This window comes from Camelus dromedarius, chromosome 24 (assembly GCF_036321535.1).
Source record: "Camelus dromedarius isolate mCamDro1 chromosome 24, mCamDro1.pat, whole genome shotgun sequence".
Taxonomy (NCBI): Eukaryota; Metazoa; Chordata; class Mammalia; order Artiodactyla; family Camelidae; genus Camelus; species Camelus dromedarius.
Genome location: NC_087459.1, coordinates 31,060,952 through 31,087,365, shown reverse-complemented (window position 1 = coordinate 31,087,365; position 26,414 = coordinate 31,060,952). Strand labels below are relative to the sequence as shown.

At 52.7% G+C, this 26,414-nt stretch overlaps 1 protein-coding gene across 1 annotated transcript in view; it reads left to right on the top strand.

The window, feature by feature from the left end:
• Positions 1–24,227, top strand: part of WIPI2 (WD repeat domain, phosphoinositide interacting 2) — a 29,099-nt gene extending 4,872 nt beyond the window's left edge. Inside the window, exons 2-12 of the mRNA XM_031471341.2 lie at positions 1,720–1,802; positions 13,721–13,890; positions 15,183–15,279; positions 15,678–15,775; positions 16,165–16,257; positions 19,160–19,230; positions 19,696–19,803; positions 20,720–20,884; positions 21,671–21,778; positions 22,748–22,878; positions 23,586–24,227. Coding sequence (XP_031327201.1) covers positions 1,720–1,802; positions 13,721–13,890; positions 15,183–15,279; positions 15,678–15,775; positions 16,165–16,257; positions 19,160–19,230; positions 19,696–19,803; positions 20,720–20,884; positions 21,671–21,778; positions 22,748–22,878; positions 23,586–23,698 — 1,237 coding nt within the window. The 3' untranslated portion in view covers positions 23,699–24,227. The remainder of the gene's footprint in view (positions 1–1,719; positions 1,803–13,720; positions 13,891–15,182; positions 15,280–15,677; positions 15,776–16,164; positions 16,258–19,159; positions 19,231–19,695; positions 19,804–20,719; positions 20,885–21,670; positions 21,779–22,747; positions 22,879–23,585) is intronic.
• The last annotated feature ends 2,187 nt before the right edge of the window (positions 24,228–26,414 follow it).

Below are 26,414 nucleotides of genomic sequence, written 5' to 3'. Positions count from 1 at the left end.
CTATCGTTTACGTGGAACTAATAAGCTTGGTGGCTTGGTTCCCACGTCAGCAAGAAATTTGAAAGAGGAAGCGGCTGTTAGTGATGGTAGGATGCTCCGGGCGCAGTGACAACTGACAGCAGAACAGAAGGTGGAAAATACCGTTGTAGCCCCGCGCTGCAGCCTGCCATTTGATGTAGGCACACGAAGCCCTCAGCTCCTTGTTAGAGTCTGAGAGGGTCACTGTGTCACGACAGTAAATGTGCAGTGGTGGGAGTCCAGTCAGATGCTGGGGGTTTGCCATCCCACACAGAAGACCGTGTAAGAATGACTTATTTTTTTAAGTCAGAAATGGTGGGGAAAAGGTTTTGGTGCTTAAAATAGCAACCCTTAGTTATCTGGAAAACATTTTCCAGAGGTTATAAATTGTTGAGATTTTGTTTTATTTTTAGCTTTTCTGGATATTCTTGTATTTTTGTTGGTTCCTTTATGGCTTCTCAAAATATCTACAGGTAACAGTGCCTAATTACTTCACTGATAGAATTAATTCAACACAGTGAAGTGTTTTTGCAGAGAAAAATTATATGGGCTGGTAGAAAGAGTTTCATTTCTGTTATGCTAAGATGAACCAATTGCAATTTTAAAAGTTTAACAGTAATTATAGCAGCTCTGTTCTTGGAATGTATTTCTTCTCCACGAGTGTGAAAGAGTTTGGGAACCTCAAGTGTTTAATAGATGAAATGACCATTACAGGAGCCCTGATTTGTACCTTGGTGTGCAAATACTCATAATATGAAACGTCAGTTTTCATTTCTCATCCTCCAGTTTATCCTCTGGCTCCTCTTGTTCTCATGTTCTCCCAGACAGTAGATACCAAAGTGATCCCAGCCCCTGATTCTTCGCACATCCCACCGTGTCCTGCTTTATTCTCTCATCCCCTCTTTCGGAAAGCTGTGCTTTCTCCTTCTTCCCCCCTCCCTGGTCAGTCACGTTCTGCAAACTAGGGATCTTCGGTGGCGAGGTGCTTCATTTAGTGGCGCAGCTCTCCTGTGCTCGGGGCCCCGGGGAGCTCTGCGGTCCCTCCGATCCTCTCAGCAGAAGCAGCGGTGCTGAGTGATGCGCATAGACTCGTACACGCAAGGCTGGTGGGATTTTTCCTTCCAGGCCAACAGTGTCATGCAATCTTCCCGTTCATGCCAGGTTGTACCTTAGCAGTGTGGTCTGTTTAGCTCCATCCCCTGCTCAGCCGTAGCTTAGCTTAGGTGACTGAGCTGCGTCTGTTACGGCCTTACTGAGATGCAGAAAGACGGTGTCCTCTGCTGAGGCTGTAGATCTTTGTTTAAAATTTACAATGTTATCTTACCTTTTGGACTCTCAGGTACACCATGCTTGTCTATCAGATCACCTGAGAAACCCCACTTTGCTTTGAGGTGATCGTTAATTTAGGGCCAATTACTTTTATTTTTATGTCAAGCTTATCTTTACCGTTTTGTAGGTTTTCAGTAAGAATATCGCCTATCTTTATTCTGCTGACATTCACCTTTTCCTGGCTATGAGGTGTGATGTCTTCCTCTGTCCCTCTCGTCCCTGCTCCGCCACCACTCCCCGGGTACAAATGACACGAGACGGTCTGTGTTCATTGCCGGTAGAGGTGACGGTGACTGTTCGGTGACGTGGAGCTAGTCTGTGCATCATACCCACCCGTATCAGCTCTTATGTCTGAATTTGGCTTTTTTGCAGGTCTCTAGCTGTTGGTAGTAAATCCGGTTATAAGTTTTTCTCCCTTTCTTCTGTGGATAAACTGGAACAGATCTATGAATGCAGTAAGTGTTTGCTTTATTTTTCCCCTTTCTTAAAACAGACAAGTTATACTTGAATTAGGTTGCATTCTTAAATTCAGACATGATGGTTAAGATCCAAATACCCCTTGACCAATAATCCTACGTCACCTTACCAAGAGGTGACGACTGAGCAACAGTGTATGTGTTTCCCAGGTCTCTTCCTGGGCATTTGCACACTTACAAATGTGCATAAAGACTTGTTTTACGGGCTGTCTTTTTCAATGCATGGTATCGTACTATATGCATCGTTCTGTAACTTCTCCCCCTTTTTAATGCCACTTAAACCATGCAGGTCTCTGTCATAGAGGGCTTCCAGAAACTTGGGAACTTTGCATCCCCTTGGGAATGGTTTATGTCCTCCAGTTGGCATTTTGTGGCATTTGAGTAGCTGCGTGTCAGAGGCCTGCGGGATTGCGGACGGTCGTGAGCTTTGACGTCTTGCTCAGTCACTTACTGTGGCTTTATATGGTTGGCTTTGTCCCTGGACCTCACTTTCTTTGGTTTTCGTGTGTGTGTGTGTGTGTGTGTGTGTGTGTGTGTGTGTGTGAGAGAGAGAGAGAGAGAGAGCGCGCAAGCGAGCTTGCTGAGTAAGTAACAGCACCCCCGTGAGAATAGGATGGAAAGCTTTGACTCTCCCACATCAGTAACTTCTTTCTCATTAATACAATTGTAGATTTACATACAGTTTTAGGAAATAATACAGACGCCTCTACTCTTCTCCCAGTTTCCCCCAGTGGTACCATTTTGCAAACCTATGGTACAGTGTCACAACCAGGAAGGTAACATTGATGTAATCCATGCCCCATGTTCAGGTCCCCCCACCAGTCTTACCTGTACGTGTGTGTGTGTGTTCTGTACGTGTGGGAGGGTGTGGGTGTGTAGGTTCTGTACGTGGGTGTGGGGATGTGTGTGTAGGTTCTGTACGTGGTGGGGATGTGTGTGTAGATTCTGGGTGTGGGCGTGGGGGTGTAGGTTCTTTATGTGGGGGGGTGTGGGTTCTGTACATGGGCAGGGGTGTGGGGAGGTGTCGGTGTGTAGATTCTGTATGTGTCGGGGGGTGTGTAGGCTCTGTGGGCGTGGGGGTGTGTTGTGTGGGGGTGTGTGTGTAGGTTCTGTACGTGGGCAGGAGTGTAAGGGGGTGTGGGTGTGTGTATATGGTGGAGGCATGGGGGGGCGTGTGTAGGTTCTGTAAGTGGGTGTGGGGGGGCGTGCAGGTCTTGTACGTGTTAACACCCACGCAGCTTCCCGTATCCACCACAGCCTAGTTACTGGGCAGTTCTGACACCACAGGATCCTTCCAGTTGCCGTTTTATAACCACACCTGCCTCCCTCCCACGCCCCATCCCTAAACCCTGACAGCCACTAATCTGTCCTCTGCTTTTAAAATATTGTCATTTCAAAAGTGTTACCTAGATGGAAGTACGTGACCCTCTGAGATTGGCTTTCTCCACTCAGCAGCGTCCCCTGGAAGCTCACCCTGGCTGCGGGCGGCGGCAGCGCTGTCCGTCCTGTGGCCGAGGCTGACCCCCGCGTGGGTGCAGCCGACTGTTTGACCCTCGCCTGTTGAAGGATGTCTGGGCTGACTCCAGGTTTGGGCTGTTTGTTAAAAAGATGGCTGCTGTGAACGTTTGCGCACAGGGTTTTGTGTGGAGGCAGCTTGTCTTTTCTCTAGGGTAAATGTCTGAGTGTAATCGCTGTGTCCTGTGCTGGTGTTTTTGTGTTTTTACCTGTTGACCTGTCCTCTGTGGTGGCTGTGCTATTTCACATTCCCACCGTCAATGTGCGACGAGCCAGGCCCTCAGCACCCTTGCCAGCGTTGGGGGTAACGGCTGGTTTTATTTCAGCCGTCCTGCTGGGTGTGTGCGGGCCTGTCTCGCTGTGGGTTTAGTCTGTGTTCCCCAGCGACGGACGTCTTTCCTTGTCTTATTTGCCATCTGTATGTTATCTTCAGTGAAATGTTTGTTCATGCTTTTGCCCACTTTCTAGTCGGATTATTTGTTCTTTTTTTTTTTAATGTTGAGTTTTGAGAGTTCTTTCTATATTCTAGATTCTAGTCCTTTGTCAGATCCATGGTTTATAAATGTTTTCTCTGTGCGTGATGACGGCCGTGACCTAGTTAAGAATTCTTGTTACAGAGAATTGGGGAGTTCAGGATTCTTCTTGTAATTAGTCACATGGGGGAACAGATTCAAGGAGAGATTTCATAGTTAGCAATTTAATTATCCACACCAGCACTCAGTTTTGGGGAAGTGAGCTTTCTCCTTACTAGCGATGCCAGGCCATCCTTCCCGAGTGTTCCACTGCTGTCAGCTTTGCTTTCACTGTGGTCGCTGTTCCATCTTGGAATTCTCCTTCACCTGTGAACGTGTCTTAAGAAGGGAGCTTCAGTGAGTTAACGTGAGCAGATGTGTTGTATTCGTTCTTGATTCCGTTCATCCATAGTCATTTTTTGAGGACCCGCTACATGCCAGCCCTGTTCTGGTGTGGAGACGCAGTGGTGACAGAGTTCCTGTTCTTGTGACACTTCTATTTAAATGGAGGAGGACAAAGGACAAGTGACGGGATTTGTGTCGGATGTCATGCTAGGGACAGAGTGTTGAGCAAACACAGACCTAAGTACTGCCCCGCACCCCGGCCTCCATTAACATAAGTGGGGGCACCAGGGGAAACGGTGATCACTTGCAGCTGTGGGATTCCCGTGGCGCCCGAGGTCAGAGGCTTTCCGGGCTCCCTCCCGGGCCCTGGCCTCTCCCATCCAGGGGCGGGCACTCAGGTGCCCCTCCCCTCCATCAGCCAAGTGTGTCTGACTTTCCCCACGAGGCCCTGTTCCTTGCTGCCCCCCAAAGGCCGGTGCCCAGGCCCCTTCCAGGGACACAGCTAGACCCAGAATTCTTAGAATAAGGGTCCCTAACTCATGGCTCCTGCCTGAGACTTTACTCCTCTTTGTCCTCAGACTTGCCTCCTGGTGCTTACCAACGCTTCTGAAATGCCTTGCTCCCAGGATGTAGCTGGAAGACGTGATCTGGGTGCTGCGCTCGCTGTGAACTGACGTGCTTGCTTGTCTCACGCGAGTGTTTCTGAGTCTCCACGTCAGCTCCCCTGACTCGGTCCCACGTAGGGTTGTTTCCACAGGGAATTTCTTCAAAGAAGGGAAGAGAATCCCTCTCTAGAAAAAGGATGCCACTGGGCTTCCATGAAGGGCTGAAGCGTTTGTTAAATCCACGTCCACACGAGTGCCTGAATCGTGCTGTTGCATTGTTGCTACAGTGATGAGAGTCACAGATTTGGAAATCACAGGCCCCCCTCTTTGGAGAGCCCGTGCTCCGATAGGGTGTCAGAGTCCCAAAGCCTTGTCTTGACTCATCCTCAGATTGAATCAGGTTCCTGACTGATCTGTTTCCATGAAGTTTATTTACTGGTTCTTGGCTCCTCATTTTTGAAAGGCTTTTTGTGGAACAAAATGTGATGTCTTGACAGCATCGTTAAAAGAGTGGGCATTTGCTGACCAGCACGGTCAGGTGGTCTGTAGATCTCTGTCCTCCTCAGTGAACTTGGCCCCTCAGAATAGGACAGAATGGACAGAACCTGCCCCCTCGGGTTAGTTCATGAAACTGAAGACGTTAAATTCCTTTGGTCCTTAATCGTTACCCACCTTTTTCATAGTCTTTTATCGAGCAGGTAAAAGAATGTCTCTTAGGAAACAGATTAGCTGCCGAGTCAAGATTGTTTTCTGGGATTTTTCCACAAATAGATTCTGAGCAGAGTGGAGCTTACTGCCCCAGCATCTCGCCCAGGCCCAGCCGGCTTGCTCCCTCCTGACTCCTGACCATCCATCGTGAAATCAGATCTTTGCTGTCGCTCACCGCTGCCGTTACGGAAAGAATGAACCAGAGCTGGTCTTGGGAGAAACAAGATCGACATCTACTTGTTCTGCTTGTTTTAACAAATGAAAAACCCTTTGCCCAGCAGCATTGGAAGATTTTTTTTTTTAACCCTATATTCTCATTTCAAACTTACAAGAAAGTTGCAAGGACTCCCATGTATGCTCTGCCCGTTGGAGTGCCTCATTTATCATTCTCTCTTTCCCTCCCTGTGTGTCCTTTTTTATTTATTTTAAAATATATTATGTGCAAATATGTGGTCTCTTTTCCCTGAAATAGTACTGCAACGAAACCCTACCCTGTTAGGCAGTATAAAGGACTAATTATTTGTAAACTATTTGTGTTTATTATTTGTAAAATGTCACAGAAGTTTAGAGAGAAACTGGCCTTTGCAGAGTCGACATCCTGTGTCATCTCTGCATCTATGTGTCTGAACTAGGACGCCACACCCCACAAAGCGTTCAGGTCTGCAGCTCAGCATAAGCAGCCTGTCTGACGTGGCTCTGGTCTGGCTGGCTGTGCACTGGCCGGGGCGTTCGCTGCAGTGAGACGCATGGTGGTGGGCCTCCCAGTAGCCCCTCTGCCCGAATCTGTCGTGAAGGACGACTCGGCTCTTAACTTGCGCCTCTCTGTTACTCCGGGCACCACAGACGTCCCGTTGGGAAGTGTGCTGGGTTAGTTACTGGCTGTGTCCCTCCCCCTTCCCACTGTGGGAAGTTTTATCATCACTAGCTCTAAACTGCACCAGCAGAAGCAAAACAACATTCTCCTTTTTTTTTTAGTTGAAGTATAGACAGTTTACAGTGTCGTCCGTTTCTGGTGCACAGGGCAGTGCTTTAGTCGTACACACACACGTGCATTCGCTTGCACGTTCTTTCTCGTTAGAGGTTACTACAAGATATTGAATGTAGTTCTCAAGTGTGAAACAGTTTCTTAAATTGAATTTTGGGTAGGAAATCGTGAGGAAGAAAGTGTGGCAGAAATTGTGGCCAAGCCCACCCAGAACAGACAGGAGAGCAAGGCCACGGAGCCCTCCCTGGCTGGCCTGCGTGCCCGCTGCCCGGCGTCCTTCGGTGTGGCGGCTCTGCCCTTCGGTGACCGGCCTGCTTCCTGTCACGGGAGGCTGGGCTGTGTGCGCTCACTTCAGTGGAGAGTGACCACTCCGGGCGTGTGGGCTCTTCTATGCTTGTTCCTCCAACTTTTCTTGGGAGTGGGGAGTAATATAAAGACGCTAAAGAGCTTCTTGAAATGACACAGAGAAGAATAACAAACCTAAACCTGGACAGCGCGTGGAGACGGGCCGCCTTCTGGGTGCACCACCGAGAAGGCAGGTGGGTCGCTTGCCGGGGCTGAAGTGCACCGTCCTCTGTTTCTGCCTGGTGTGTAGTGACAAAAAGGCGTCAGCCCCGGGTGGCTGGCGGCTCACGTGCCTTCTGCACACGGCCTCAGCCTTTTCCGGTTCCTGGCGCCTTTGGAGATCTGATGCAAGCGGCAGGTATTTCCCAGAGAAAACCTGATATTCAGTGTATGACTTCGGCGGTTTGAGGGGGCCCTTCAGGCCGTGTGTGTGCTCTGGGGTGCAGGCCCCCACAGTCTTAGAGAAGATGGCGGTGAAGTCCCCTCAGCCCCGACGCCGCTCTGCCCCCATCCATCACTCCTGCTCTCACCGGAGCACAACTTGAATCTGAAGTCCCTGTGCCCTATCCTTACGTCAGATCTTGGTATATTGGCCAAAATTTGAATTTATGCAATAGTTTGTGGCTAGAATTCAGATTTATGCAATAGTCTGCCTGTGTGTGTTTTTTTTAATACCTTTTTTGAGGTGTAATTTAGATGCCATAAGTCACCTGTTAGAAGTGTACAGTTCAGTGCGTTCAGTTTATTGACTGAGCCGTGCAGGCTACTGTAATCCAATTCTAAAACATTTTTTATCACACACACCCCCCTACCCCAGCCAAAGAAACCCTGAGTCCATCAGCAGGGTGACTCCTCCCCGCTCCCCCACCCCCTCAGCCCTGGGCAACCGCTGATGTCCGCCCTGCCTCGGATCTGCTGCTCTGGACGAGTCAGATAAACGGCCCACGTGTGAGCGGCGTCTTCCACTTACAGCAGGTTGGGATTCACGCGTTTGTCTGTGCGTCGCCCCTCTAGCCCAGCAACGTGACAGCACAGGGTGTGCCGTGTGCTGTTGATGGACCCCGGGGTGCTTCCAGCCCCTTCCTGTTGTAAATAGTGCTGCTGTGAGCGCTTGTGTGCAGGTGTTGAGCGGGCCTGTGTTTGCACTTCTCTCGAGCAGATGGCACTGTAGGTGTGAGCTGGGTGAGCATCTTCGTTTTGCCCAGTTGTGAGCACAGCTGGAGGAGAGACTCCCAGAGCCGGGAAGAGTGGGTCAGTAGGTCCGCACGTTAAAGCTGATGGATGTTGCCAAGTTGCCCTTAGAAAGGCAGTTCGGGTTCCTGTCTCTGTTAACGCTGTCTGGCGCCTGTTTCCTCATTTCTGCACCACGAGGCATTGTCAGACATTTTAATATTTATGAGTCTGAGATTTTTAAAAAACGTTCACTGGTCTTTTTTACATTTTTTTGAATCATAACTGAGATGAAACTTTCATGTAGTCACTGTGGTCATTTTGTTTTTCCTTAACTGCTTCCTCCCCCTTTGTCTGCTCTTCTGTCGGATTGTTTGTCTCTTACTGACTTAAAGCAGATTAGCCGTTTGTTGTGGGCTGCAGATACTTCTGGGTTGTTTGCTTTTTGACCTTGCTTATGGTCTTTTTGCCATTCTGACGTCTTGACTTTTTGTGTGTTCAAGTGTATCCACCGCTTCTTGTCAGGTGTCTGAAAACTAGGAAGGCCTTCGCTCCAGGGATGCGCGAACGTCCGCTGATGGCGTCATCCGGTTCTTTGGTTTTGTGTTTTACATTAAATGCTTGATCCACCTGGAGTTGATGTTGTTGTAAGACATTTTTCACTTTTATTCATGACCTGGAAAAGACATTTTTCTTCCTTATTTAGAGGTCTTACTAAAGTATTTAGGGGTAAAATGTCAAGGTGATGAGCCCCTCTTTGAAACTTCATTGAGGAAAAATAGAGTTGAAGCTAAATGGTGGAAAGACGGTATTTGTTAAATCTACGTGACGGGGACATGGAGGTCCATCATAGTGTTGGCTTTTATGAATATTTGCGGTTGAAAATAGCTTTGCTGTCTTCACACCACACTGCCCCTGTTTTTAAAATTCTTAAAGAAGTCTCCTTTGCTTTTTTTCATCAATTTTTTTTAAATTCAGACTTACAGTTGGGTAGGAAAGATCGGCAAACACCCTAAACTAAGCCTATTATTTCTTCACTGTCTCTACCCTTGGGTTTAAACAAATGAATGACTCATCTCCACCCTTTTATTAGTGAAAGTTTTCAAACACAGAGAAGGCGGAAGTATTTTACAGCTGAGCCACGTGCCCACCACCGAGAGTCTGTCGTGAGCTCTCTGCTTTCCCAGCCACACACCCATCCTCTCTCGTGTCTGCATTTCTAGGTACATTGCAGACATCCTCACACAGCCCCTGACGTACTCCAGGGTGACTGTCAGTGACCAGAGTTCAGTGTGTTCGTTTTTCCCTTTTGAGGCAGTATTTTCCGCCCGTGGAAAGCACTGGTCTCGCGTAAACCTTCTGTGCTTTGACAGGTGCTTGCGTGTGTGTAACCTGGACTCCTAGCAAGGCTCACCACCACGCCAGGAAGTTCCCGCTTGCTCCCCGACCCTCCTCACTCCCAGCTCCCTCCCACCCCTCGGAGGCAAGCAGTGCTCTGGGCTCTTCTGCTGTGGCCTGGTTTTGCCTGTTCTCCATCCTGCACACTCAGCATGTGCTGTTAGTAAGGGGGCTTTTCGCGCCAAGTGATGGTTCTGAGGTTTGCCCAGACTGTTGTGTCTCAGTTGCCCGGTATCTGAGTGTATGACTGTTTGTTTATCCATTCTCCTGTGGATGGAAATCTGGGCTTTTTCCAGTTTTTTAGCTGTTATGAATGAAGCTCCCGTAAACGCTCCCGTACAGATCTTTCTGTGGACACGTGTGTTCCTCTATCTTGGGTAGACAGGAGTGGAGCCGTTTTTGGTTCTGTGAGACGCCCCGGGCTCTGCTTGGCCGCCCGCTTCGTGCTCGCGGTGCTGGCGGGTCCGTGTCATCGGTCCTTTCCGTTGCAGCCGTTCTGATGCGTGTGTGACGATAGCTCGTCGTGGTTTCAGTCTGAAGTCCCCTGATGGCCAGTGATTTTGGTCCCTTCCATGTCCTTGTTGGCCTTTTAATGTCTGTTGTGAAATGTCTGTTAGGTCTTTTGTCCCTTTTTAAGTGTGGTTGTTTCTGTCTCTTTATTATTGAGCTGTCGGCGCTCGTTGGATAGCGTAGATGCCAGTCCTTTGTCAGATATGTTTCGTAAATATTTTTTCCCTGTCTGGGGCTTGGCTTGTCTTTTGAGCGAACATTTTGAATTTTGACGTAGTCTGGTTTATCTGTTCTTTTTCATTGATGATTTTGGCCTTTTGTGTCCTAGGAAACCTTTGCCTACTGTCCAGTTGTGAAGGTATTTTCCTGTGTTTTCTTTGAAAGCTTTATAGTTTCAGCTTTTATGTTTCGTTCAGTAATCCCTTTCAAATTAATTCTGGGGCGTGGTGTGAGGTTTGAGACAGGTTAACTTTTTTTCCTTATGAATTCCCGTTCCACAATTTGTGGGAAAAAATTTTCTCCCCCATTGGCTTGCCCTGGTACCGAAGCACAGTCCTTTGAGTCCTGGGATAATGGAGCACGGTAAGCCCCCAGGTGCAGGTCTGCGGCGGCGTTGCTCTCCTGTGGGCCGCGTGTCAGCCTTTGTGTCAGAAGCACGCGTCGGACCTACTGTGGCTTTCTGTGTGAAGGCTTGCGGCCACGTGACGTAGCCCTTCGACCTGGTTCTTTCTCAAGGTAGCTTGGGCACCCTGGCCGCTTTGCCTTTCTGGCTTTAAAATCAGTTTGTCTTCAGAACCGTCTGCTGGGGTTGTGACTGGGATTGTGCGGGACCCGGACGTCCACTGGAGAACTGATGTCTGCACAGTGTGGGTATTCCGCGCGTGAGCGTGGTGTGTCTCCCCATTTACACAGATCGTCTTCAACTTCTCTAAGTAATATTCTGTGGGGTTTTATGGAGGGCTTAGATCTTTTGTTAAGTGTTTTCCTAATATTTTGGTTTTTGAGAGTGTTGTAAGTGGAATTTCTTTACTTCACTTCCCTGTTGTTTGCTGCTGGTGTATAAAAATGCAGTTGATTTCTGTCTTCTAGCTTTGCATCCTGTGACTTTGCTAAATTCATTCATTACATTCAGTAGTTGCTTGGTAGATTCTGTGAGCTAGCAGTAGAGAGTGACATCTTCCTTTCTTGTCCTTGTGCCTTTTTTATCTCCTTCTTGCCTGTCGCCGTGTGTACGCCGTCCCGTGCAAAGAGAGGCGCGTGGCAGCCTGCCTGGTTTCCAGCCTCAGAAGGATGGGTTCAGTATTTCCACCATTGAGTGTGGTACCAGCAGTGAGATTTTTCGTAAATATCCTTTCTCAATTGAAGACGTTTCTTCCCATCCTGAGGTTTCTGCGTTTTCACCATGAATAGGCTTTGGATTTTGTTCTGCTTTTTCTGCAGCTGTTGCAGCGATACGATTTTCCTGACTGAGTTGCATTTTAATTTATTACCACGACCTCCGGTGGGGACTGACCAGTGCCTGCTGATGGTCCTGCGTTTTCCTGTAGCTGTTCACTTGCTCCCTGAGATGACTGCTCATCCTGTCCTCACTCAGTAAACCTCCACCTCTGTGCCCCACAAAGCAGCACCCACTCTGCGGGCTTCAGAGAGAAACTGACGCTTTCAGCCTGGAATTCCCTTCTGTTTCCTCCCTCAGATGACTCACCCGCCTGCATCGGCCCCGTCCTCCGTCTCCCTCCATTCAGATGGGAAAGGGGGATCCCTGTCCTGTTAAAGCCCAGCCCTCCAGGTTTTCAGTAGTTCACTCCTTGTTCCCTTGTCGTCTCTCCATCAGTACACCTCGTAGCCCATTTATTTCAGATAGAGGCTCCCTTTGACCGTAAGCCACACACATGACCGTCCACGTGGAGCGCACGCATCCTCCAGCCCCTGCCCCATCTCTTCACGACACAGCTGCTGCTGCTGGTTCCCCGAGTCCTCCCCCCACTTCTCTCTCACCCCCGTTCACATTTCATTCTGCCTCCACCGTTCCGTCAGTTTGTCCAGGTCTCCAGATCACGTCCGTGACCAGACTCAGTGTGCCAGGTGGTGTGAGCCCTGGTGGGGGGCCGTGTGGGCAGGCAGACACTGTCTTTGGAGGCTGGCCTGAGGGGAGCACACTGCCGAGCTGTGGTCCACATTCCTGGGGAATGTAGAGGATGCGGTTGGTCAGGTCCATGCAGCTCCAGACAGCTACTAATCCTAAAGAAAAGGTGGGGTCACTAAACCGAGAGCCAGCAGAGCGAGATGCTGGACAGTGATGAAGAAAGGCCCCTCAGCCCAGGGCCCGAGCATCGGCCACCCCACTGGAACACTCATGGCCACCCGGGGACTGCAGCCTCGCAGATGGTCCTCCCGGCTCCACCCAGGCCACCGCATCCACTGCTCACCAAGCTGGCTCTCCCTGGGTGTACTTGGGTCTCCCTGTCAGCTTCCCGAGGGGCAGGGGCTGATCAGAGAATGCAAGGGTCGGTCCTGAGGGAAGCAGCTTTTGCTGCAAATAGTCGCACCCTGGGTGATGCCAGTCTCTTCTGAGTTTGGCTGCGGGTCAGGTGCTCTAAGTACATCAGCCAGGGCGAGCAGGCCGTCCCCATCCTCCTATGCTCGTGGTCACTCTGCGCCGTGCTCGTCAGCTGAGCGTCAGACCCCAGGAGGGACTGGCCGCTCCGCCGAGATGCTGCTGGTTTGTAAGTTACACCGTGAAGTTCAGTGTCGGGGCTTACTGGAAGGAGTCTTTTCGAGTAGCTCCGTCCTTTGTCTTTCGTGTGAGTTGTCACAGAGGGGCATTCTTGTCCACAGTGGAAACATTCCCGAGGCTCCGGATGGTCAGACCTCTCAGGACCCCTGGGCTGGCCCTCCTGGGTGTCTCTGTCCTCCGAGCCACGCTCAGGTCATTGTTGGGTTCATGAGTGGGGACGTGCTTGGCGCCTGGCACAGCTGAGCCCTCTGCAGCTTTGGTGACAGGCCACGTGTTGGGGCAGTCTAGATTCTCGGCTCTAGTTTCCTCCATTCCGGAATTCTCTGCCCCTCCATCTGAACTTGCCTCAGGTTAATTATCAGTAAAACAAAACGGGGAGGAGGGAGGGTGGGGTGTGTGCAGGCGGTCAGCGAAGGTGGCAGGTAAAGTCCTGCCAGCAGAGGGTCTCCTGGATCTGTTCTGTTCCATGCAGGATGCGCACACATGTGGTTTAGAACCTAGCCTTCTGAGTGGGGCGCCCCCCACCAGAAGCGGGGGGCAGGGAGCTAACGGGGTAGAGTGCTGACTATAGCCCCTCCCGAGAGGGTGTGGACTAGTCGTGAGCCCCACTGACGGGCGAGGAAAGCAGGCCTCCCAGGACTGAGTCCTTCCAGGACTGTGGGGGGCCCGGCACGTGTCAGCTGCTGTTTTAAGTGCCAGGGTCCAGCTGGGACCCGGAAACAAGGCCTCTGTCCTGGCGGGGCTCACATCCGGAGTGTTTATGGAGCCCCTGGTGAGCAGAGGAGGAAGGTGATCACAGGTAGCCACAGGGGCAGTGACAAGGTGATGTGGGCGTGGAGTGGGGAGGCCTCCCTATGACAGAGGTTGGGGGGCAGCCCTCCTTGCAGAAAGCAGGGCGACCTGAGAGCGACCTGTCTGGGCTGTGTGCCGTGAACCTGACCCAGTCTGTCCCCGGCGCCCCCACGGCCCTCACGTGCTCTGCTTGGCGGACGTGACACGGTCCATGCCCGCGAACATGTCGTGCTGTTGACGCGGGTACATACGTGTGTCTGTTTCTCCCCCTTCAGCTGACACTGAAGACGTGTGCATCGTGGAAAGGTTGTTCTCCAGCAGCTTAGTGGCCATCGTGAGCCTCAAAGCTCCCAGGAAGCTCAAAGTCTGCCACTTTAAGAAGGGCACCGAGATCTGCAACTACAGCTATTCCAACACCATCCTGGCTGTGAGGCTGAACCGGCAGGTGAGCGGCGCTCCGACCTGCGCACGGCTGGGTGCCGGCCCACCGCAGGTGTCTCGGGGTGGCTCTCTGTGGCTGTCCCCGCCATGCCCCTTCCTCCAGCGCCTCTCCGGAAGACGCAGATGGTCCTGAGCTGGTGTTTCTGGGCCCTCGGCCTCTGGCTGGTGCCCGCTCACCTCACCCCATCCTGACCCGGTGCTGTTTCCTGGTCTCAGGAGTGTTGCTCAGACCACTCCGTCCTGACGCTGCCCTCCCCTCTGCCCAGTGCTTTCCCCGTCCCTCCAGACGCGGCCTCCCCGCTGCTCTGTCTGAATGCTCAGCCGTAGAGTGGAATCATCATTTATTTACTTTTCATTTTTATAAAGGTTACTTTTTTAAAAAATCTGTGAGCATCTTTTCCCTTTTTTTCAACTGCTAATTTAACTTTTAATTTAAGATGGAGGATTTATTACTTTTTTGTATCTTTCTCAAAACTCACAAGAATGTGTGGCCGGGCGTGTGGACTTGGTGGCCAGTCCTTGAGTTTATTTCACGAGACGGTCTCGTGGCTTTTCCTTATTCACAACTACAGCACTGCCCTTAAGGGCCTTCAGCCTTTTCTGCCCTCAGCCCAGGGTTCTGTGCACTGCCGTGGGTCCGAGGAGTGACGGCCAGGGGTCTGAGAGGTCGGGTCTGGCGGAGTTGTCACAGCGGAGCCCACTGGCGTGGTGGGAACGGGGTGGGCTAGGATGGCAAATTACAAGCCACGGCGGGCCAGGTCTCCCTCTCAGGGAACCATTCCCGTGGCTCGTCAGCTGCACGTCCCTCTTCTCTAACATGGAGCTAGAACTTAGACACCTGCTGAGTAATCTGAGTGCAGAATAAATGTTTATATGTTAAAAAAATCCCCAGGTCTTACTGTCGCCCTGCCGAGCCGCATTCAGCATCAGTTTTTGAGAGCAGTGCGCCTTCACTGGGTCTGTCCAGAGCCCTCAACCTGGTTTTCATGCAGGGAGGGCTGAGAGCAAGACAAAAACAAGCCCAATTTTTCTTAGCCAGAGCTGACTCGTTTCTGTTATGTTGAATTAAATTGCATCATTAGATGTCCTAGTACGAGTGGCAGAAATAGTTGTGGGGGCAGCCGGGCCGGCTCTGGGCGCCACTGGACTGTAGGTGAGGGGCCTGCCCGGTACCTGTGCCACAAGGGTCCAGTGTGCACGGGGCTCTAAAGGGGCACAGAGCGCCGCGTCGGGGGCGAGTGTGTGGCGCTGGCTCCTCCTTCACGGCTGGCCCTCTGTGCTTCGTCTCTTCCCCAGAGGCTGATAGTGTGCCTGGAGGAGTCCCTGTACATACACAACATCCGGGACATGAAGGTGCTGCACACCATCCGGGAGACGCCCCCGAACCCCGCGGGTAAGCCCCCGGGACGCGGCAGTCTCCTCCGTGACTCTGCCTTTAAAGATAGCGTAGGGGAGAGGCTTTCTTTTTTTAAGGTTCCACAGACAGAGGTTTAGAAGTACTGATCTTAAACCAGGCTGCCATCCCCTGACGCTGGCCTTGTGGCCACACAGGTCGGTTTGCTCGGCCTCCAGTTCTGAGGTTGCTGATCATTCCCGACCCAAGGCCCTCCATGTGTTGTTGTGACCCTGCCATCGCCTGAGGTGGCAGTTTGGGGGGTGGGCAGCGACCACGCTGCACCGGGGCTCAGCGTGATTCCTGCATTCTCGGTGAGGTCAACGCTGAGTTATGCGGCACGTGCGGAGCGAGGCCTTGGCACTGACCCGCGTGTGCCCTCCGTGCGTTGCCCGCAGGCCTGTGCGCCCTGTCCATCAGCAACGAGCACTGCTACCTGGCGTACCCCGGCAGCGCCACCATCGGGGAGGTGCAGGTCTTCGACACCATCAACCTGGTGAGGTTTCTTCCGCCCCTGGGGAGCTCGCTGAGAAAACCTCCCGTTTCCTAAAACCAGCGCCCTGGGGCCTCTGGCAGCCTTGCTCCCCATCCCAGCCGCGCAGCGCTCACGGCCACGCTGTCTGTGGGCAAGCAGGTCTGGGTCCTCCTGCCTCCGGCTGTGCTCCCGTGTCCCCCAGCCCCGAGCGTCTGGCCACCGGGGTGCTGGAAGGAGCGGAGACTGATCACTTCACTTTTTTTATGGTTTGGAGCAGCATCTTCTTGGACCCCCTCCCCAAGGAAGTCAGATGGATTTAGTGGTCTATTAACCGCTCTGGTGTCTTAGCAGCAGCTGGTGGGTGTTTTCAGCCTCACGGCCGGCAGTCACCTTGTCGGTTTACCTTCCAGAGAGCTGCCAACATGATCCCGGCCCACGACAGCCCGTTAGCCGCGCTGGCCTTTGATGCCAGTGGAACCAAGCTCGCCACTGCTTCCGAGAAGGTGAGTCTGCTGGAGCCGGGAGGAGGCCAGGTCAGAGGTTTCAACAGACTCTCTCCCCTCTGTCCACCCAGGCAAGTCACCAGGGCAGTTTTGTATCAGCCCACTCACAGGCTGTCAGGTGTGCAGCCCGGAGCGTGTGTCCGGGGAGAGGCAGAAGGGGCTGCTCACAGCCCTGCGCGCCGGAGTTAAGCCCTCGGAATAGCTGTGCAGTATTCAGCTGGCGTCTATTTAACCATCTTTTGGAGATATTTATATTGTTTCCAGTATTTAGGATATATTGATACGTATTAGTAATAATAATTTGAACATAGAGCGTATGTTCAATATGTGGATTTAGGTCTTATGTGTAAATTTTTCACATGCATCTCTAAATACTGGCTTGAGTTCCGGTGAGAATTTTTGGGTTAAGAAGACATGGCCCGTTAAAGCTCCCTGCACGTACGACGGAGTGGCTTTGACAGTCCTTTCCGTTTGGCCCTCCTCAGCCCCGGGACACTGGCGGGTGCTCCCTCCTTTCCCCTCTCCTTCCTTGTGGCTCTGCTCTCCTCCAGACGGCCCCGCCCCTGCCCGGCATCTCTTGGGGCTCCCGCTCCTTCTCCTGGCCTGTCCCTCCCGCTGAGCGTGGTGCCTGCCCTTCAGGGACCCGCTGCCTTGTGGTACTTCGATGCTTTCTCACCGAAAATCCAAAGTGGCTTCCCCTCCTAAGTTGTCTCTGCCCTTGAACCAGCCCCCCAGTGGGGTACAAGAAAGTCAGCTCACGTCTTTACTTTTCCCGTGGGGTCTTCTCACCACTGACCCGCAGCTTCTGTGATACCTGTTTACGTACCACTCACTAGCCCCTTGATACTCACCTCTGACCCCCTTGCACGGGAAGCCTCCTGCTTTATATTGAGGGCTCAGAGAGGTTAAGTCATCATCCCAGGGTCACCCATCTGGGCAGCGGCAAAGAACTAGACTCCAAGTTTGATTTTACATCAGACACTGTGCTGGATGGTGCCAGTGCCACCTCGTCCTTCTCTTCTCCCCTGGGAGGGTCACAGTGGCCCTGAGACTGTTATCCCTTGATTAATCGAAGTCGTATCTTTGTGGTTTTTATTAGATCTTAAAATGCTCTAAAGTGCTTTATGGAGTTTATGGCCAGTAAAAATAGAACAGTTTTTTTCCCAGACTATAAAAAGCAAACTCTTGATTGGCTTTTAAACAGAATACTTTGAGTTCCTGGCATTAGAGCGGCTCGGCGCTCTCAGCCCCGCCGCGAGCCGGGTGCGTGGCCTCGCTGAGCTGTGTGGCTTAGCCTTGCCTCCTGGGAGCAGCAGTCACGCTGTGACCGCAGCCCTTACTTAGTTACATTGCACAGCAGGTGCCATCGAAAGTATCTCTAAACCTAAAAGTTGAGGCTGCAAATGGCAAAACCTTTGCCATGGTAATTTTTGGATATGAATGCACTAATTATTTTATCCCCTTAATTCTCAAGAATCACAGACTTGGTTGATGTCCTTCTAAGCCAGAGAGAACCACTGTCTTCTGTAATATTTTCAAAAAGGAGCCTGTTTTATCCCAGCCTAATTCCTAATGGCTGCACATTTCCCGCTGTGTGACTTTACCATGGCTTCTGTGAACAGTTCCTGCTGCTCTGCGTTTGCGCTGTCTGTAGATGAGGGTTTTTTTTCTCTCCTATTTGTAAACACGACATAATCCTAATGGTTCTTATATTTAACGGTTTGAACCTTCTAAAATTTGTAGGGTATGAGGTTAAATATTGAATAATTCTTCCTACCCCGCAGGCTTAGAGCACTACCTATGTGAAGACTTTCCACTCGGTCAGTCTGCTTCTCTTTGTGTCACTTTATTACCGTAGCTCCTGGCTTTCTTTTTTTTTTTTAATTTTATTTTATTGAGTTATAGTCAGTTTACAATGTTGTGTCCATTTCCAGTGTAGAGCACAATTTTTCAATTACACATGAACATATGTATATTCATTGTCGCATTCCTTTTCACCGTGAGCTACCACAGGATCTTGTATATATTTCCCTGTGCTATCCAGTATAATCTTGTTTATCTGCTCTATATATACCAGTCAGTATCTACAAATTTCAAACTCCCAGTCTGCCCCCCACCCCCGGCCCCGGCAACCACAAGTTTGTATTCTGTCTAGCCCCTAGCTTCCTTTTACTGTTCAGTTGTTGAAAGTATTCACTCTCACGTTCATGGCTGTTTTCTCCTGTTTACTCTCCCAGACGTTCTGGTCCTGTCTCCCCATCCACACTCGCCCACGGATCTGGGAGGAGGTGGGAAATAGAGGCGTGGTGGGGAAACCGCCTTCTTCAGACTGTTTCATGCCTGTGCAGGGTATATGCCGTAACTCGCCATTTAGTCACATTTTCTTGTGTCTCAGTCGTAGAACTGACCTTATATAGGTTTTCCATTTTGTAAGTTTGGGTTTATTACTCTTTAGGCAATTAAGTAACATTGCCGGCTGCTCAGTTGTTAATCAGCTCTCATTGGGAGCTCAACTTGAAGTGGGAGGAAAGGATGTCAGAAGGGCCTCAGAGCTCCAGGAGGGTCGAGCTAGGTGGTGCTCCCTGACGTGGAGCAGTGCTTAAGGGTGTATGGTTAGTTCTTGAAAAAAACTTCAGATAACTTAGGAAATACAGAACTATTATATTTCAGCTTTGACTTTGAGACTAATAGTGTTTAGAATAAGTAGTGAGTTACAGTGGGTTGATGTAACATTAAGTAGACGAGGAATGGGGGATGCTCTGGCAAGTGTGTGTCAAGGGTCTGAAGGTGGTGTGTATGTCGGGTCCAAGCCACACTGTCCACTCAGTTCTCAGCATGGAAGAAGAACAAGTCAGATGTCGCTCGGCTCAAATTCCTGTCTTTCCTTCTTTCCCTGTCACAGGGGACCGTGATTAGGGTGTTTTCCATTCCAGAGGGACAAAAACTCTTTGAGTTCCGGAGAGGAGTGAAGAGGTAAAGTATATAAATCCCCAGAATCAATTCTGGAGCTTCTGTCTGGGTTTCAGGTCCATATTCTCTGTGATCAGCAGTGGCACCCCAGACACTGGGGACCCCAGTTCACCAGCATTTTCAGCCCAGATGGGTGGCCAAGGTGGGGTTTTATTTAGAGTCTGGTCGTGGTAGGTAAAGGGACACTTTCATAAAAGCAAACTGGGTTTTCTTTGTCTGCAACTCGCCCTTGACTTCCTGCAGTGGCCAGGTAGCCAAAGGGCATGGAGGAGGAACTCCAAGTCGGGTGTTACTTGGAGTTGCAAAGAAAATTGGCCTTGTGAGGTTATGTTAAAGAATGGGTTGGACAGGGTATCACCTTTCAGACACCCTCCTTCCTCAAAACAAGCCCCTGCAGGAGGGTTGCCGGTAGGCCCTCGCTGTGTGTGCAGGGCACAGCCTGACTCAGCCCCTCCCGCCCGTCCCCAGGTGTGTGAGCATCTGCTCGCTGGCCTTCAGCATGGATGGCATGTTCCTGTCCGCGTCCAGCAACACTGAGACTGTGCACATCTTCAAACTCGAGACTGTGAAAGAAAAGTGAGTTGCAGAGATGTGTTCGCTCAGTGTAGCACAAAGCTCGTCTCCCTGACGGTGGAAACACCAGCGCAGGCGCGCTCCTGCCTGGGGATATTTCTGCCCATGAAGACCCGGCGCTGGCTGCAGGGGGAGCGTCCCCAAGTCTGGGCTTCGCGGTGGGCCAGGCGGTGCTCTCGTGGGGATCGTGCGGGGAGCAGGAGGCACGGAGCGGGGAGACGCGTGTCTTTGGTCCCCTCTCGACGCCCCCCCCCCCCCCCCCCCCGCACAGAGCCCTTCTCAGGACTGCCCGTGGGCGGGGAGGCTCGTCCCCTCCTGCCAGAGGCCGCTTTCCTTTTCACAGCAGTCGTTTTACGGTGTGTCTGCACAGTGGGTGTGCGCTGTGAAGCGGGGGGTTCTCTCCTCTGAACCTTGGCGCGAGCATCCCGCTGGGGTCGGTGGTGTTTGTTTGTACCGTGTGTCACTCTAAGGAGCGTTCAGAACAATTTACAAACGTGCACAAGGTGAACAACAACAGAGTGGGGCTACGGGAAAGTAACGACCGAGATTGTGCTCAGGAGGTTCTTGGAGACTTCCTCGTGGAAGGATTGGGCAGACAGGTCCTGAATTTGGCATCTGTCTTCACAATTGCTACTTAGCAGGGCGCTGACCACTTGCTCCGATCTAAGGTGGCCACTACAGAGGAGCACGGTTTCTCTGGGTTCTGGGACCTGGGGGCCCCTCTGCAGACCTTCTGAGGACCCTCTGTCACGTCTCCAGGGTCCCGAGAGGCGTCGTTTTCTGTAGCCCCTCTTCCCTGAAGTCTGGGAACTGCCCCTTGAGTTTCAGGCCTCATACCTGTCTCTGTATGAGCAGGACGTGGTCATTCTCATGGAAGAGTCCAGCTTTGTGCATCTGGTGGCGTTTCCCCCCTCCCCAGACCTCAGGAGGAGCCCACCACCTGGACGGGGTACTTCGGGAAGGTGCTCATGGCATCTACCAGCTACCTGCCCTCCCAAGTGACAGAAATGTTCAACCAGGGCAGAGCCTTCGCCACGGTCCGCCTGCCTTTCTGTGGCCACAAGAACATCTGTGCGCTGGCCACGTGAGTAATGCAGGCGCCACCAACCCGCCCCTGCCCCCGCACATCCGGCCAGGAGCAGGTCCAGGGTGCCGGGGACGGGGGCCGTGGCCTCAGAATAACCCGAAAGCTTAGACCTTTGATTTCATCGGGAGTCACAGGGGAGCAGAGGGACCCTGAAACCACGTGCCCTGGCTGTTTGTAGATCCGGCTTCTGCCTCAGCCCCCAGATCTTCCTTTTGGATTTTGTTGAGAACATTTAGAAGGTTCATGAGAAACCATCAAGACAGAACCCGCAGGGACCTCCAGCAGCAGCTGCCTCACGTGGTCTGAGGCTCTCTGAGGAGCCCGAGGCAGCTTCAGAATGCACCTCCCTGGGATGGTCCACAGTCAGCCCTGCGGGGAAAGGCGGTCTCAGAAATTCAGTGACAGCACCTGTGTGTGATTCCATGAATCTTTGAGACATTATTTCACTTCCTTTTCCAGCTAGCGTAGCTGAAGAGTTTAGGAAGATGTCTACCCTTAGCGATCAGAGCTGACTTTGTCTCCACCTGTTCTCTTGCGGGCTTGTGTGTGTGTGCCCACCGGGCGCCCCGTGGTCTGGGTGTGCCGGCGTCAAGCAGCACCGCGGGCGTTACGTCCGTCCTCTCGCACAGAGATGACGTATCAAGTGCACAGAACTGGATTTGTGCTCGTTTCGGGCGGGAGGAGCTGGGGTTTTCCTGGCCGGGCCAAAGGCAGGGCTGCTGGTTCAGTAAGAACCTTGTGAAAGTTTTGGTCCTAGAATTTGATACTTTTTGTCTGCCATAGAATCCAGAAGATTCCCCGGTTGCTGGTGGGAGCGTCCGATGGGTACTTATACATGTACAACCTGGACCCCCAGGAGGGAGGCGAGTGCACCTTGATGAAGCAGCACAAGTAAGTGGGCCCCGCCGGCCCTGCCGCCTCCGTGTGTCGGCTGCTATGGCGCCTGCCGTAGGCTTGCTCGCTCCCCGACCGCCAGGGGCGCAAAGGGACGATCCCAGGGCCACTGCCTGTGCCCAGCTGGGAGCTTTGCTTCACCAGACAGAATCTGGGGCGGGCGCAGACCCCACTCGCCCACGCGCCTGCCCACGTCCCAGCTCAGTCGCTGGGCAGAGATGGAGGAGGAGGGGCCGGGTGCAGCGCTCGTCCCTCTTCCCGGGGCTGCGTCCACTAAGGATGCGGCCCAGTGTTGACAGGAGCGCAACGCCCACACGGGGTCGCCCGCGACGCGGTGTGCGGTCTTCCAGAGCTGGCTGCCTCTCCGGGTACAGCTTCTCCCTTTGAAGAGAAGGAATTAATGCTTGTTAATTGGGAGGCAGTGCAGGTGGATTTTGTTTTTGCTTTTTTATTGAACAGTGGTACTGTGATAGTCCTATAATCACAATGGACATGGGGGTGATTTTGGGTTTTTATAGCGAATTCTGTTTATGATCATTAGTTGTTTTTTTAATTGGAGTTTAGTTGACTTTTGTAATGTGTTCCTGGTGTACAGCATAGTGCTCTAGTTAAACACACATGTTCTTTTCCATGTTCTTTTTTGTCGTAGGTCACCGAGGCTGTTGAGCGTAGTCCCCTGCACTGTACAGGGGGCCTTGCTGTTTATTCAGTACACAGTAGTTTGTATCATGATCATCAGTCTTAGAAGCGAGATAACTTGCCTCGCTAGGTGTAAGTTTTTCCATCAGACCTAGCACATCAGAGTCCCAGTGAACAGACCCCCAGTCACCACCGTGTAGGGCACGCGCGTGGCCGTCCCTCTGACGAGGGCCCCTGCGCTGTGCTGCAGGTCTGGCCCAGCTGCCCGCCGGCCGTGTTGTCTTCACGCCCCTGACCGGCCTTGCTGTGGGTCTTTCTCGTCCCCAGGTTGGATGGCAGCGGGGAGACAACCAACGAGATCCTGGACTCCACATCCCATGACTGCCCCCTGGTGACTCAGGCCCACAGCACGGCCGCGGCCAAAGGTGCTCACGTGCCTTCGTCTCCCACGACACTCGGTAAGGGCGGGGACGCCAGCCCAGAAGGTACGCCCACTAGGCCCCCGAGTGGTTCTCATGTGTCCTGCTGGGGTTGCCCACCTGCCACTTGGCTCTGGGTGGGGCAGCAGCCGTGCTCGGGGGAACTGTGGCAAAGCCCAGTGTTCGAGGCCTCTCAAGGCCAAATTCAAACAGAAATAGTCATCAGGCTTGGTGGGCACGTGACTGTCCCCTGCTTGCTGCCTCTTGGCTAAGGCCCTGCCCTGAGCCTGGCCCTGTCGAGTGCATGTCCTTAAGCTTACCTCCCCACGGGCCGCGCCCTCCACACGGTGGGACTCCTCACGAGGCGTCTTCCCCCAGACCCACATGACCCCGCTCGGGCAGTGCTGTCTTTCCGCTCACGTGCGCACTTGTAGCCACTCGCCTTTCTGACTCTGAGGGGAAGGGCCCTTCTGGTGACGGGAATCTCTGAGTGTCCCCGTCCCTGTTCTGAGCACCCTGCTGAGCAGCTTGAGCACTTCAAGCCCCCGCTCACAAGACAGTTTGCAGCCTGTCCCCTGGGAAGCCCCTGTCACGGTGCAGAAATGTCCTTTCTGACGATTGCGGGTCTTAGGAAGGAACCAGCTCCATCTCGAGCTCCGTGCGGCTGCAAATAGCTCGCTGTTCAGAGGAGAGGTGACATTTTCAGCTCCCGGGTGGGCTGTGAACTCCCTGCTGTCTCTCTGCAGCCTATGCGGACGAGCTGGGCGCGGCGGGCGGCGTGTGTCTGGAGGATGAAGCCAGCGCCCTGCGGCTGGAGGAGGACAGTGAGCATCCTCCAATGATTCTGCGGACGGACTGAGCTCCACCTGTGAACTCTTTCGACCCCTGAGGCAGAGAACACTGGCTTGACAGAGGACTTCAAGTGATGCTGCTATGAACTTTGACCCGAGCTGGGGGAGAGGATGGCAGAGACTTGAAAAGAAAAAAAAAAAAGATTGTAGCTGTAGCCTCATTCCATACTGTTGAGAAATACATTGTTTTCACTTCAGTGGCTTTTAATTCTGCTTATGAATTTTAGCTTTCTGTTTGTTTTCTTTTTTTGCCAAAATTAACTGTTTGGTGAAGCCCTGAAATCTTGCTTTGCATGTGTCCGTGTGCCAAGCCAGCACAGGGGCCTAGAAGCCACTTCATGACACACTGCAGTCATTTGGTTTTTTAAATCTATGTGTAATGAGGAGCGGCACGAGCAGGCGGCGGCACACGGCGCGGGGCTGGTTCTGCCCGGGCGGGGCCGGGCGTCGGCCAGGGGTGGGGAGCCTCTCTCCCTGGAGCCCATCTGGGACCATTTCCCCATCTTATTTTGTTAATTAAATTCTTTCCAAATTGGACTCTTCTGGGATTCCTTCTGTGATGGACTGGTGTTTCTGGTCCTGCTTTCCTTGTGGGTGTCAGAAGGGAGAGGTCCTTTCTGACACCGAAAACCTTCCCTCCGCGGCATGTGAACTTGAAAGAACGCCCGGGAATCCCGGCGTGAAGGAGCGTGGTCTCGGTTGCCTCATTAAATGATCTGGTCTTCACTTTAACCTTCCCATCAAACAGCTGTGTGTCGGCTGGTTTTTTTGAGGAACGTCTGTGGCCCAGAGTAAAGCGTGGTGGGCCCCCGAACCCCGCCCCTGCCAGGAGCTCCACCGTCTGTCGGGCCTGGGACGAGGAACCGCGAAAGAGAGTTGGCTGTGAGCGCCTCCCTCACAGGGCGGCCTGTGCCTTTTTGTCTTCACCTTGCAGGGTGGTTCAGCAGAGCAATGAGAGTTTGTGTCCCAAGGTTCGGTGTTTGCCTGGCCTCCCTTCTCATTTTTACAGAATTGAAACAACCTCAGATACCTCAAACTCTGCATTCTAAACCAAGACGCGTAGCGGTTCAAGTTCTGAGGGGTTGTAAGCGGCATTAACGGCGTGAAAAGTGGTTCTGGGTTCTTTGGGACGGTGATCGTTGTGGATGGAAGTGGAAAAGCCACAGTAACGTGTCTGCCCTCCGTCTTCAGCTCGTCGGGTGTTGGACAGAGGAAGGGTCTCCGGTGTCCGTTCCAGGTTGTGCGTGTCCCTGGGTCGCAGTGGCTGAGTGGCTTGTCACAGGGAAGTGGGGGTCGCTGCACCGATGGCCCACCTTCAGTGCCCAACCTTGCGGTCAGTCCCCACCCCTCAGGCTGCTGTCCAGTGGTTGGCTCTGGGGTGCCCAGGCTGCATCTGACTGCGACAGAAGTCTCTAGAAATTCGTGTTACGGCAGCAATGTGAAGTGCCGTGTGAGTTAGAGGTGAAGGTGGAAACGTAAGTCGGCTTTTCCCAAAACCTCTGGCACATCTGTCCTGGCTCCCCAACGAAGCTGTCCCAGTGGTAGGTCTGATGCCGAGCATCCGCTGAGCCCCGAGCGGGGACAGGGGGCCTGGGCAGGACGGCTCACCTGCGCCCCACCTGGAGCCTCTCTCTGGCTCTGGAACAAGGCTTGAGGTCTGTCTCTTCAACGGCACCTTAGTGGCAAGAGTGTACGCGGCCGGGGTGGGGCCCGCGGCTGGGGTGGGGACCGCGGCCGGGGCCTCCTGAGAACCAGGGAGGGAATGGCCTTCCCTGCTGACTGACCCTGGTCCTGCGTGTTGACTCTGCATGGTGATCCGAGGAATCAGACCCACTTTGCCGGTTTCTCTTGTCAAAGGCACATGGTTTTGTGCTGCTTTGGGTCAGTCGTCCTCGCAGATGCATGTTCTTCCCCTTAGTCAGTGCGGGCCCAGCAGGCCTGCCGGGCACCGTCTTCCTGGACGTGCGTGCCCGTTTGTCTGGGTTGGTTTAACCTGTGCGCCGCCGAGCAGGGGCCCAAGGATTCTTGGCTGAGAAAACTGGAAGAGTTGGGGGATGTTTGCAGACCCACCATCGGGGAGAGGGGACTGGTGCCCCCCATTTCCCTCTGCCCCTCCTGTTGCCACGAGCACCCTGTCCTCTGTGCTCCAAGCAGGTCTGAGTCCCAGGGTTGCCGGCTGAGGCGCCTGCAGGAGGCTGAGAAGGGGAGAGGCTGCTGAGTGGCCGGTCTAGGACTCGAGGGGCCGCACTAGAAATGCAACCCAGGAAGGGCTGTGGCCGGGACGAACAGAGGACGTGGACTGATTTGTGGGACCCCAGACTGTACACCAATATTCATTTTTACGTCATATTTTTCCAGGCTTCAGGAGAGAGGATTTGCCCCCAGGGAGGGGAGGATGGATAGGACACAATGCCAGGAAACTTCCTTCCTGGACTTGTGTGGATCGGGACCAAACCTCTTGTACTTTCTCGAATGACAGAGCCAAGTGTGGATTGAACCTGAAGTTAAAAAGGACTGAATTCAGCCCCCGCGTCTGCGGCGGGGCCCGGGGCCTCAGGTTCTGGACGGGCCGGCAGGAGCGAGCCCTACCCCACGGCCGTTGTGAAGTGTAGCTCACGCGGGCACCCGGCCCGTGGCGGCCCCCGATCAACACCGAAATGGAAACTGGTGTTAGGGAGGGGACGCCCCCATTCCCGTTCAGTTCTGGTTCCTGAGCACAACGCC